Source organism: Sylvia atricapilla, chromosome 6 (assembly GCF_009819655.1).
Source record: "Sylvia atricapilla isolate bSylAtr1 chromosome 6, bSylAtr1.pri, whole genome shotgun sequence".
NCBI lineage: Eukaryota > Metazoa > Chordata > Aves > Passeriformes > Sylviidae > Sylvia > Sylvia atricapilla.
This window is the reverse complement of record NC_089145.1, coordinates 58,740,603-58,754,750: the sequence shown is the minus strand read 5'-3', so window position 1 is coordinate 58,754,750 and position 14,148 is coordinate 58,740,603. Positions and strand designations below refer to the sequence as shown.

At 38.1% G+C, this 14,148-nt stretch overlaps 1 protein-coding gene across 3 annotated transcripts in view; it reads right to left on the bottom strand.

Annotated features, from left to right (window-relative positions):
* SLC25A21 (solute carrier family 25 member 21) overlaps positions 1-14,148 on the bottom strand; it is a 236,696-nt gene that overhangs the window by 16,366 nt on the left and 206,182 nt on the right. For all 3 annotated transcript variants that reach the window (XM_066322092.1, XM_066322093.1, XM_066322094.1), the window contains exons 4-5: positions 6,941-7,007; positions 623-682 (exon numbers count right to left, since the gene is read on the bottom strand). In XM_066322092.1, the coding sequence (XP_066178189.1) occupies positions 623-682; positions 6,941-7,007 (127 nt within the window). The remainder of the gene's footprint in view (positions 1-622; positions 683-6,940; positions 7,008-14,148) is intronic.

Below are 14,148 nucleotides of genomic sequence, written 5' to 3'. Positions count from 1 at the left end.
TACACATGAATATGCAGATTACACCTGCAAAGCTACATCTTACCATTTAAACATTTCTGCATATGTGTATGCCCTGCATTTTGCTTTTAAACAAGTTATTTCTTGAGATGAATTCCTAACTCCACCGATGGACAAGAGAGTTTTGCCATTTACTTCAAAAGAAGTAGCAATTTCTTATCAATAACTTATGTTTCTTTTATAAAGTTTTTAAAATAAGACTGAGATCTGTCTTTTTGTTATAGTTGTACTGTGCCTTGGAGAATAGCACTTTGAGGTTAAAGTGTTAAACTAGACACTGTGACATGAATGAATAAATATTGATAATGTTCAACTTTTTTTGTTAGTTTGTAAGAATACAGACTCTTCCATGGTGGCTGTCATTATCCAGTTGACAAATGTTATGATGTTGCAGGGAATTATTTTGAGGACATTCGAAATAAAACATCATTTATCAATTTCGATAAATTCTTATCAATGTTTTCAAGGGACAATGCTGTTTTGAAAAACTGGATTGAGCTGGAGCTTTTAGTTTTGGGCTTCTTCTGTGGGATGAAGCAGATAAGACAGAGGGTTCAGCAGAGACATCTTACATTAGACTATGGAGTTCTGTATCCATACATACCAGTCCTGGTGGCAGTGATGCATATCCCAGTACCTTCTTGTATTGTTCAAAGGTAAAAAACTGTGAAAAGAAGTTAGATTGAAGCTGAATTGAAAAAAAAGTATTAGTTACTTATGCAAATTAGTAAAAAGCAGATTATAATGGAGTTTCACCACCTCATATCCTGAGCAGCAGCGTGCAGTTCTGTGAAATAAACTTAAACCAGTTTTATTTCACACTTTCTATAGCAGTGTTAGATGGGCAAGAGTAGACAAGCAGGCTTCAGAACTGATTTTATTAGTGTGTCATGCATAAAAGCAGCATAAGTGCAACTCAAGTAATGCTTAATCTTAGAGTTCATTTACAACATATAGGACATATTTTAAATCTATAAAATTTTTCCTATGGCATTAACTTTCATATACTAGTTTAAATGTAGTAGCAGATATTCCAGTTTTCCCAAGAAATCAACCCCACATCCTTAATGTAAAGTGCTGCAATCGCTTTTGCATTTCTCAAACATTAGTCTGCTTCTCATCAGAGAGATACAACTGTGGATTTTGAAGATTGAAAGTCTGTAATTTTTATAATCTTCTACTGTCAAAAGGCACACTTTTTTTCCTGTTCCCTCTTTACAAATAAATCTTTCAGTCAATTGTCTGCTTTCAAACAGTGGCACTTCAAATTTCTGAGCATCTGCAACTCCCCAGAGGATGTCTTGAAAGCTGTGCTCTTGGGTGTTTGAGTTTCAAGAGAGAAATAAGATCAGCTTCACCTGCACCAATATGGTGAAAGGCAACCATTTGTGAACAGCTCATTTTGCAACCTGCCATTTCTTGGCACCCAAACTCACTAATTTTAAGAAAACTTTTTGTGAATTCTTATAAAAATCAAAGCAAGGAAGGAATGGATTTGTTCTTCCAAGAGGAAGGTTTAGAATAACTCTGCACTGAAGTCAGTAGGAAACTTCCTGTTGGCATAGGCAAACAGACTTTCTCTGCCTAGCTCCTTGTCTTGTGGACACAAAGACTAAGATGCATGAGTCAAGATATATCCTAAAGAAAGAGTATAGGTGACATTTTACAAATTATTGGGAAGATGCCCTTTGAAATACAGCACACAATCTGGGCCACTATTGAAAAAACAACAATTCAGACTACATCATATTCAAAACAGGGATACCAGGACCATTAAGGAGAATTTAGAGACTATTTTAAGAATGAAGACTGAAGGAGAATAAATGCTTTCCTTGTTTAGTTTAGCAAGAGACATGCTGCAAGAGAATGAAAAACAAGGAAGATATGTAATATAAAGAAATTAGGTGTAAAAGCAAAATATACTTGTAAGTAGAATGTGATTGGAGAACTCATGAAGCTCTCTTGCAATTAAAAGTGTAGAGTCCTGAAACAGTCTTTCAGTAAGAACAATGGGGGAAAGATCTTCATGACTTGTAGGGGAGTTTGATAAGTTTATGAAGGAGATTATAGAACAAACCCCATAGTGTCTTAATTTCATATTCTGCAAATGTTGCTGAAGCCACTGAAAAAGCAGTCCAGTTGCTATCACATAAGACACATCTGAGGGCAGTGAAAACGATCTAGCATGAGCATGGCAGAGCTTATGGGCCAAAAAGAGTAGGCATCTGAATTCTGTATAAAACAAAAAATATTGGAGGCGTTATTCCACATAATTTTCACACATGGAACAACACAACTCCCCTAACCACAGCTCACTGTTTATGAGCCCTGCAATCTGTCTAAGAAATATTCATGTCTTTGCATACAAAAGAAAGTGGCTTTTACATAGTATGGTGGGGATGAAGAACAGAAACCTGTCCCAGTTCCACCAGTGCAGGTTCATATCTCCTGGTACAAGAGCTGTCACATCCCAGTCCAGCAAAAGTAAACAGCCAGAAATTTTAACTTTTCTGTCTGCTCTCCAGTGCCGACCTATAACACTCCATCAGTCCAGAGCAAAGTGGTTCAAATAAAGGTGGGATCCTTGGAAAGTCTGTGAATTTTGTGACCACAGAGGAGGCTATAATCCTTCCACACAGCATCTGCCCACGCATGAGACAATCAAAGTCTTTCACCATGAGGGGAAGGCAACGAGCAATGAGGCCAATGGAGACTTGGGAACCATAAGAAACACAAGGAATAGAGTTTTTAAGACAAGACAGGAAGAGTGTGTGGCCTGGGCTGAGTCTCAGCCAAAGAAGACAAGCTCTGTCCCTCATGGTTCAGTACTACAGACCTATCAGAACAAAGCAGCTATTCCATAAACCACGGGTACAGGAACATAAGTAATAAGCACCACATTGAACTTGTTTAGAACCTTGTCCTATGGAAAAGTCAAGAAAATTTTTCAATCAAGACCTGCTTCAAATGAAAAGTCACTGGAATCATACTGAAACCATCAGAGAATTGGGTGCTAATGTGTTAATAATGCCACTGTTTTAAAGCAAGAGGGAATATGTATACATAATGCAAAATTGGGTTGTTAAATTCTGAAAACTAATTGGCTGCTACTCTGGCCACTGGATGGGGTTATTTTAATATCCTTAGTTGGGATTATTATATAATTTTGCAGAAAAGGTCCTAGGACTGGGGTCCAGATTTTAACTCCCCTCGAAAGATTGTACAGAATGAACATTAACCTTGCAAGCATCTTGAAAATATGTTTCAAATTTTTGACAATAACCAAAAAAGATAGAAGTGTTATTTTTGCTCTATCTTTTTGGACAACTAGAGGTATAATAGAGGTAAAAGTCTGACCAAGTGGGAGGGTAAGCTGCTTCACTAAACTAAATTATTTTCTTATTGTGATAAAATTTGCTTTATTCTCTCTCCAGCATCTTTCTAGTCATTGTTACCCTCTTAACCTTTAATGGAATTTCTGGTATTCCTTAATGTTTTCCATAGTGTTACAGATCTGTAAAACAGTTGTAATAAAGGCAGAATTACATTACCTAGCAATTTTTTTGGTGTTTAAAACGTTACCCTAAAAATCAATAGCTTCCTAGAGTCATAAATAAAATAGCTACTTAATAGCAACTATGCTTTAAATAATTTTAAAAAGAAAAAAATCAATAGCCATAAAATTTAATATAAATGTTGCTGGGTATACTAGAGTGGCTAGCACACATACAACTTTGCAAAAGAAAGATTTCATACTGTATCATATGACTTTATATAATGTATGTTCACCCAAAATGTTTTAAAAAACACAGCGTAATTTGTCCTTTCCTCTACAGTTGTATTAAGTTAATAGCTTTGTGCAAAAAAAAAAAAAAAAAAAAGAAAAAAAAATTCTCAGAATAAACGCATTTAAAACATGCTTTTGTGTATATAATAACCAATATTGTCCATCTGGCAAAGATACACTTTAATTGAAGTTACACAGAAAATAGCCAAAGTACTTACCAGATGTCTCAATAACTCTAAGATAAAAATATATGCTTGAAACAAGATGTCTGGGAACACATGAGCAGTATAAATTTGCCCCAAAAGTTCATCTGTTAACCATTGTATTGGCATCATCAGTTCTTTCCTCCAAGTTCAATCTAACAGAAAGTTATAAACTTTGACTTTTCATCTTCCAGAAATACCAGCTTTCTTTTTAGAAGGGAAATAAAAAGAGAGAGAGAAAAAAAGAAATAGCAAGACAGACATGAGAATATAGTTGACTAAAAATGAAGCTGTATCTTCAACACTTAACTGAAAAACTGGGGCTAAATAACTTCATTTTAATAGCTTTAATTTTGATTGCAAAACTACACACCAGATAAATACAATATTCCACTAGCACAAGCACATTTCTTCTTGGTACAAAATCTCCTTTGTCTACTCTCTACACACTTTTATGACACTATAACTAGAAGCTTTCAAAAAGGTTCATTACAAACAAAAAAAAAACCCTGTTGGAACCTAGAAAATGCCTCTTTTTCTTTTGTGCTTTTTCAAATCTCAGATCATTGGCCTGAAAGTAGTCTTCCTCTAAATCTCACTGGTCATTTAGGCAGTGGAGTGGAGACAGCTTGAGGCTTGTTTAGATGAGGAAAACTATTAGAAGAATAAAGGTTGGAGAGCGGGCCAAAGGAAGCCATGACTTTTCTCTTGGGGTCATAGCCAAGTAAGGTTACTGGAAATTTGAGATAAGCTGAATTCTCTGCATGGGTACAAATTCCACTTGTTAAAAATTGTGCTGGCATATGACATCTCACATTGAATTGTTTCATTATACAGGTTCTTGCAAGGACATTATTGTTCAGCCCTGTTCTGTCACTGAATTCTTGTAATGCAGAATACAGCTGATGTCTCAAAGAAACTTAAAGTCATCCTGATGTCCTTGGAACAGCAGCAAAGTTAAAGGAATAGTCTAAATAATAAAAGAATTCCACTATTTAATTAAACCCTTACATTTAAGCTTGATTCTCATGTTTGCAGAAAACAGCTCTCACATAAATGCCCAAGAACTAGAAAGCATCCCACTAAAAGAGGACAAATAAGACATTAAAGGAGCCGTGATTTACAAGATGTGAGCTTATGATGTACAAGAGTTTGAGAGAACTGAGTCTGTTCAGCCTGGAGACAAGAAGGCTGAGGTGATTTAAGTTCTGTCCTCCACCATCCAAAGTTTACACAGAAGAGGGTCAGACTTTCTCAGATGTTGACAACAGAGGTGTGAAAGGCAGCACACAGAGGCCGCAGCAGGAGGATTTGGACTGGATATAAGGCAAAATTCTTCACAGTAAAACAGTTAAGGACTGGAGGAGGAACACAAAAAGGATGCAGTCTCCACCCTTTAAGATTTCAGAACTCAACTAGACAAGGCAACAACCTGATCTAACCATGAAGTCAGCTCTGCTTTGATCAGAGATCCCTTGCAGCTTAACATCTTTTTATGATCCCATAATTATGTTGAATATCGTGGGACTTAAGCCAATTTAATCAATTTGAGTAAAGGAAAGTGATTTGAAGTTTATGAATCACTCAAATTGGTAGGAAAAATCAAACTTGGGTTAGTATTTTAACTAAACACATGCTGGAATCTAAAAAAGCAGTCGGATTTACTTTATCCTGTTTCAAATGAAATTAAATGGAGACACACAGGAAACATGGAAATATGAAGAAAATGAGTCATTAGGAATCTTCTAAATACCATCCATCTATTCTTTACTGCCACTTTGCCATTATACGGGACTTTAGTTTTCCTGGTTTTATTAAATAATTCTGAGATAAGTGACATATGTCACTTGTATCTAGAATGCCAGTGCAAAAAGAAGATGACATTACCAGAACTCCTTTAGGATTCTGTTACAAGGTCACATCCTGTCGCTTTATACAAATATTATTCCTCTGTAAAGGAACTGGAATGTGAATGATTAATTGCAGACTAAGGACCAGAATCATATGCAGCCTCTTTAGAAAGAAACAACAAAAAGAAAGAAAGGAAAATCAAGACATTCTGTATAATAACTGCTTTTAGACACACTTGGTGCAACTATGGAAACTTCAAAGTTCTGAAGAAAAAGACTAAGAACATTTGCTCTTAACACAACGACTGCTTTGATAGATTTTGATAGAACTTTAGGATGATGTGCTTAATAATTAGGTTTTAATTAAAAAGGTTGAATGGCTCAACTGAAAAAAATGATGTATTGAAGTATTTTGCTTAGGAATGTTTCTAAAATCCTGTTCTACAAATCAAAATAAACAATAATAAAAGAAAATCAGATCAGTACAGAAAATACACTTTGATATAGACCAGCATCTATAACTGTAAGAGAGCTGGAGTGAAATGTTGTGCATAATTAGGAGTTGTATCCATTACGATCTTCAGTCTCTTAAAAAGGTAGAGTTTGGAGCAGAGCACAAGAAAACTCTGGGCAGCACTTCAAACCTACTAAATGAGTACTTATTAGTGGCTTCTTTAATGGCTTCTTGTGTTAATTTATTAAGCTGTTAGATGTTTTGCAAGTTGCCAAGCATTTTCAGTAAAACAAAATACGTAAACCAGAGGCAATTACGAAGCTAAAATATAACTTAAACTATTTTATTAATACTGACAATATAAAATATTTGCAATTTTTTTTCAGCAACATTTGATGCACAGATCAAAATTACCTTAACATTTACGACCCTCATCCTACACTTTTTAATCAAGGACAGTTTTTATTGTGCTATCAACAGGAAACGTTCCTCCTAGTAAAAATCAGAGGATTAATATACCAAATAAGTTTAAGATTCTAATCTCAGTCAGTGGGGGTGAAATAAAATGTTTTACAGCTGCCACTGTCCCCACTTATATTTTTAGAGGGAGGAAGCATGGGGTTTTTACCTTCACCGCTCTTTTGGGTGTCTCGGCCAAGACAGGAGGAAGTATTCCTTTGTAGAAGCCAAGTAATCTATAGAAGAAAAAAAAAAATCATCTTTTTATGGATTAACAACATTTCAATACCATACTGCCAATTCTGTTTTTGTTTTTTGAGTAAAGCAGTTAACCTTTCAGCATTCCCAACCATACAGACAAATAATGATACCCTCTGCTTACTTGCTAAACAACTTATGTGCTACTAATTATATCATGTGGTGGTGAAATGATATAAAGAAATCAGCAATGAATATATAAAAAATTCCATAACTTTTTTTCTGAAATACAAGAAATTGTATTTAAAAGGTGAGGAACATTTTTGACAAAGGAAATGAAGTATTTTTTCATTGTTTTTATTTGCTTAGCACAGTAATGTTTATATTAAAAACTTAAGTCACAAAATTACAAAATACAGATTTGAAAAAAACTGTGACTTCAGCAAGTTGTACAGAAAAATACTGCTTGCTCATCTTCAGATGCTACTTCAGACATTTTATAGTTTTAAACATGACTCAAAATGGATGAATTTTTTTTTCTTTTAGCAACTTAGTTTCAACTCAAGGTAGCTATTCAGAGATCCATGACAGAAAGCATGTATTTCATCTTGGAAAAAAATATTTGGGCACTGTCTTGTCACTGTATGTGTGTATATATATATATATATATATATATATATATATATACAGCCTGCTACATGCCACTACACATGGCATTTACAGGCAGCCTGAACTCTTTTTACAAGCTCAGTGTACATACATAATTCTGGGTCTTGGGAATGCTTTAAATGACAAGCAGTTTTCAAAGTCCCCATGTGGGGTAGAAATAGATATAGTCCTTGTCTGCTAGGTCTGCACACTAACCTCAGTAGTGCATGGTGAGAGTTCAGAAAGGGATCTAATGGAATCACCAAGAAGAATTATCAAGGAAGAGACCTTCAAGATCACCCAGTCCAGCCATCAGCCCAGCACTACCACTGTCATCCCAAAACCACTAAACCACATCACCCTGCTCCAGACCCAGATGCCTCCTGATCACCTCCAGGGATGGTGACTCCACCACCTTTCTGGACAAACTGTTCCAATATCTGACCAACTCAGTGGTGGAAAAAAAGCTTTTCAATTTGCATTGTCCCTGTCTTAGTTACAGTCATAAGTTACCTTGTTAGTCCAAAGAATATCCTACAATTTATCCATCTTCAGAATGTATACATATTTATTCAAGACTGTAAGAGGATTCTGTCTACATACAAATATATATATATATATATATACTTTAAGCAAAGCATTTTAAATGTGTTTTAAAATGTTGAGAGATTGTGATGTTGGAATGTGATGATTCACCTTTCTAAAGCAATCTATTATTTGGAATATTTTTGCAGAGTGTGTAAGAGACATGACATCAATAGATTCTCCTATAGTTAATCTCTACATGTCAAAAGAAAACAATTAAATTCATATTCCCCATGGGAATTTAAAATACTACAAGTGCTATACCATTTTCCCCATCCTTCTTCAAATGCTTAACTGGAGTTCTCTGCTTTGGCTTCTCCAATACAAATAAAATAATTTAGGCCTTGTAAGATTCTCTGGGCATGTTGCTTATCCTTACTCTGAAGAAAGCAATGTATGAATTACAGTCCACAATAAAAGGACATTTTGAGCATTTAATACAGTGATGGTTTCATGACAAAACACTGAAAAGTAGGAGATTGAGGAATTCAGCTGCCATCAGATGCTTAAATTTCCCCAAAGTCTTACTCTTCAAGTATAAATACAGAAATATCTATGTATTTATCCATTATTACAAGTATTATATACTGGATCCATAAAATTATTCAATCATAGAAACATGGAATGGATTGGTCTGAGGAGACCTTAAAAATCATTTTCTTCCAACCTCCCTGCCATAAGCAGGGAGTCTTCCATTAGACCAGGTTACTCTGAGCCCCACCCAGCCTGCACTTGGTCTTTATTCTTAGTCCTGGGCCTGTTTTAATCTTTAATGGTTCATAAATATTCAGAGTGCATTGCTGATTCAGCAAGCAACTGAAATGCCAAATAACTTCAAGGAGGCGATTCGTACATTTTAACGCGAGTTCAAACTGAAAGTGAGATCCAAGTAGGATCAGCTACAAGAACACAGATCCCTGTAAACACTTTCTTCCTTTCAGCTTAGTCTAAACCCCTGCAAGCACATCTACAAACAGGCATCCTGCTTGCAATTTCTACTACTCCACATGAATGGAACTGGAAAATTAATATCCTCCACTACTTCACTCACTGGTGCAGCTCTCACTACAAAAAGTAAGCATCAGTCTTCATCTGGATTTTTTCAGAGATGTATAAGCAGAGAAATACGCAGTGTAGAGCAGCAAATCAGTTTTAAAAACACACAGCAGCACTGACCAGCCTTACTCAATACAACAGGTTGCTTTTCCAGGTTGCCTTTTTCTACACTCAAAATGCACACTGCTATTGGATTTATAAACCTTGTAACATTTCCACAGTCTCTGAGGATCCCAGAGAAAACTTTTCAGAGAGAATGTGGAGAGGAAGGATAAACTAGGAATTTGAGCAATACATTTGTCATCTTAGCAATCTTTTAAGGCAGGTAGTAGCTTCTCAAGTGCAACCCAGCATTGCACCATGAGTCAATGTCAAAATACCAGGGATCCAGGTCACCATTAGACCAGGCAGTGGATTATTTGAAAGTTCTACAGAAATGGAAACTGAAAATACAAAAAGCAATTATCCATTGTTTCTGAATCACAGAAAGGCTGAAGATAAAAAGATATCAAGATCATCTGACCCAACCCTTTGCTCAGGAAGGGCCACCTAGAGCCAGTTGTCCAGACAGCTTCTAAGTATCTTCAAAGGACAACTACCCTTCAAGGAAGGAGATCCCTTCTCTGGGCAGCCTGTGCCAGTGCTTGGTTATCCTCACAGTAAAAATGTGTTTCCTGATGTTTATATGCACTCCCTTGTGCTTTACTTTGTGTCCATTGCCTCTGCTCCTGTCACTGAGCACCACTGAAAGGAGCTTGGCTTCATCCTCTTTGCACCTTTTCTTTTTGGTACTCGTGCTCATTGATCAGATTCCCCTCTGAGCCTTCTCTCCTCCATACAGCTCTGTCTCTCTCAGTCGTTTCTCATATGAAAGATGCTCCAGTCCTTTAATTATTTTAGTGGCCCTTAACTGAACTCTTTGTGTTCTGTCCATGTCTCTCTTGTACTGGGGAGCCCAGAATGACCCAGCACTCCAGCTGTGAGTGGGGGAGAGGGAAGGAAACACCTCCCTTGACCCGCTGGCAGCTAAAGCAGCCTGCTAGAGCAGCCCAGGGTATCAGTAGTCCCCTTGGTTCCAGGCCATATTGCTAGCTCATGCCCAGCTTGGTGTCCCTGAAGACTTACAGATCCCACATTGCAAAACTGCTTTCCAGCTGATAGGCCCCTAATATAATATTGGTGTGTGGGATTATTCTTCCTCACACACAGGACTTCACACTTCCTCTTGCTGAACTTCAGGAGGTCCCTGTCAGACCATTTCTCCAGCATGTCAAAGTCCTCCTGACTGGCAGCACAACCCTCTGGTACTCCAGCCACTCTCCCACATTTATATCATCAGGAAACTTGCTGAGGGAACACCCTGCCTCATCATTCAGAGCAGTAATGAAGATGCTGAGAAGAGTTGGATCTAGTACTGACCACTGGGGTACACTTTAGTTACTGGCCTCCAGTCAGACTTTGTACCACTGACCACCACCCTCTGGGTCTGGCCATTCAGCCAGTTTCCAACCCACCTCAGTAAGTACTTACAGAAGCTTTTGACATCTTGTACCAAGCTCAACGCCAGGTAGGCTTTGACTTCCCTAACCAAGTCTCTGCATGCTCAGGCTGTCTCCATAATCCTCTCATATTATCTGCTTCTACTTCCACCTTCTGTATATCTCTTTTTTATGTTTGAGTTTTGCCAGGAGCCCCTTGCTCAACCACACAGGCCACTTGGGATCTTTGCCTGACATTCTGCATGCTGACATGGACTTGAGGGGAGGTGATCCTTGAACATTATGCAGGTTTCTTGGACCTCTCCTCTCTCCAGAGCCCTTTATCATGGGACTTTTCCAAGCAGGCCTCTGAATAAGCAGCAGTTTGTTCTCCTGAATCTAGGACCAGTTCTAGGACTAGAACTTGCTTTTTGCCCTGCTTCCTCTTCTCAGGATCTGAACTCCACCACCTCATGGTCACAACAACCAAGACCCACTTAACTATCACCCCAGTGAGACCTTCTTCACCTGTGTGAAGAGCTCCAATGGAACAATGGACGCTCCAATGGAACACTTCTCATTGACTCTTTCACTTGTATCAAGTAATATCATTAATGCTGCTGGATTGCTTGCGCCCTGCAGCGTTGTCCCTCCAGGACAATATCAAGGTAGTTGTAGTCCCCATTAAGGATCAGGGTCTGCAAACATCAGGCTGCTTCTGGCTGTCCCTACAGGGCCTCATCTGCTTGTTCCAGGTGAGGGAGCCCATGGTAGATGCCCACCACCTGGTCACCACTGTGGCTCTGCTCTTTAATCCTTGCCCATAAGCTCTCATCTCAGGCAGAGCTCCATGAACTCCAGTTGCTCCCTCCTTGTCTTCGTGGCCAACCCTTCCTAAAGGGTCTGTATCTCTCCACAGCAGCACTCAGTCCATCCACCACATCCCTGGGATCCTGACGAGATCCTGCAGCTGTACACAGATCTCCAGTTCCTCATGTTTATGTCCCGTGCTGTGTGCCCTGGTGTGCAGGCTCTGCAGACAAACTTCCTCACTCACATGCAAAAGCTTGAGGTGACCCCAGCTGAGCCCTGTTTTATTCTTGTTATGCTCCTCATGGTCCACATCATCCCAGGGACTTTGCTTGGCAGCCTCTCCATCCTCCCTCAGAGCTTTGGGAACTCTCCCCCTCCCTCGGGGCTCCTGGTTTAAAGCCCCTTGACCAGGTCATCCACCCTGCAGCAAAGACACGTGTGCAAAGATACCCCTCTGCACCTGGTATCAGGCTGATCTGCTTATTGTGAGGCTGACACTGAAGATTTTCTTCCAGAGGAACCTCTACTGTGAACCCGGAGAATCTGCAGAGCTGAGCAACTGTACTCATGGCTCTATGAAATCCTTAAAATGTGAAGGGATCTGTAAGTGGCTTTCACTGCTTTATTCCTCCTTCCTTTTTGTGGAAGCAAATCTCTTCATGGAAAACAGACAAGAAGGAGTTAAAGTCTATTCCTATGGAACACATTAAGTTTAGAAATCTAAAAACACATGAAACTTTGAGGATATACATCCATATATGCAATATGTAATTCAGTAAACATGGTAAGAGCTAGCTCAGTATTTAATTATGAGCTGTGGTTTAGGGTTTTTTTTTTCCCCTTCCTGATTTGAAATAGAAACAGAAAAAAAGGTTAGTAAGCACAGCAAGTGAGATGAAAGGAATAAACGAAAGGAGGAAGTAGAAGACAATCCCACCCCATCACTGCCTATTGTCAAGTGACTAATTTTTTGCATAAAGTGTAACGGCTTTTAAAACCTTCTGTGCCTGAGGTGGAGGACAACCAGCTGCCCCCAACTTTTACAAATAACGTTTTACCAATTGTACCCATTAAAGACAGTTGCTTCAATCTTTGCAGAATGAACCACTTACTTCATTAAAAAAAAATCTAGCATGATAGTAACAGAAACTTGACTGGTTTTGTTAGTCAAAAAGTACATACACCACAATCTTATACTTGTGTTTTGCTTGGCCAATTGAGTTGCCTATTTGCTCACAGAGTACGAAATTTTTCTAAGTCATCCAATGAACAGTGATGACATTTCACATTTGAGAGATATTATCACCTGGACTCAAGCCTTCCTTCAAAAAAACTGATGTTCACAAAAAATTATGAAACAGCAGCAACAGCAATCACTGCAGGGTCTGATAGAAGAAAGAGGAGATGACATCATATCCCTAGCTAGAGACACTGGAAAGAACAAATAAATTTCTAACAGAAACACAGCTACATCTCATTTTGTTTCAGCATTAAGGGTCTAAATGAACATCACCATTCAATTGTATTCTGGGCAAGAGCCCAAACTCATCTTTACAGCAGTTGATTTTGAAACATTACAGTCAATCACATCTTCTCAATTTGTTCTTGCAGGCTTTCCCTATCCTTCTGGTTTCCATTTCTTGTTTGGAAGCCTTGAGTCATTCACCCTGGCAACACGACCAACCTAAATCAGTTTTTTTCTCCGAATTATACTGAAATTGTGATCTTGCTTAGCTTGTTGTTTTCTTCCCTCTGCCTTCCACATAATTTTTTCCTTTAAGGATCTAATAAAGCTGATTGAAGGCATAAGCACAATATTCCCTTTCTTTTGTTGCTGTCAAACCCAAGGCATTTACCCACATTGTTATATAATTGAAACAAAAAACCTCTTAGGTCCAATTCTGCTTTCATTACCTCTGCATTATCCCAAGTATAAATAAAAGACCTGGCTTTCATGGCCGCATCAGTTACATGAAACAAATGCACAACTTTCAGATTTTACAAAATGTTTTATTTAAACAAAGGGAAGGAATTTTGAAGACACGTTTGGTGAAAAGGTGGGTGTTGTTCAAAAAGAGGAAGAAAATATGTCTAAATATAATTAAACTTGCTTAAAATTTTATATTTATCAGGAAAAAGGTACCTTTCACTTTCATGCTATGCAGTGTGTTGTGAATTTCTTACTAACAGAAAATAAATAATTGGACGCAGGGCAATATTACTTTAACATAACTACAGTGTGAAGTGATTTTTGTGTTGACTTAGCTGGATATTTAAAAGATATTAAATTCCCAGAAGTTGCAGAAAAACAAGCAAGTGCTTAGTGAAGACGGGCACAAAATAGTACCTACCACTGAGAAGAAGGGTCTTACATTTAACCATTTATTTTGAGAGCTGCAAGGCACCAACCAGTTCACACAGTGAGTCCACCCTCAATGCCAGCATTTGCAACCATTTTCCCAGCTGAGGAGGTATGTTACAGGGAAGGCTGAGTGCCATTCTGGGGCAAGTTTGACATACTTGAGAAGACGTTAAAGGTTGGACACATACACAGAAAACCAGGCTTGGACACTTCTGTTGCTCTCCAAAATGCCTTTTT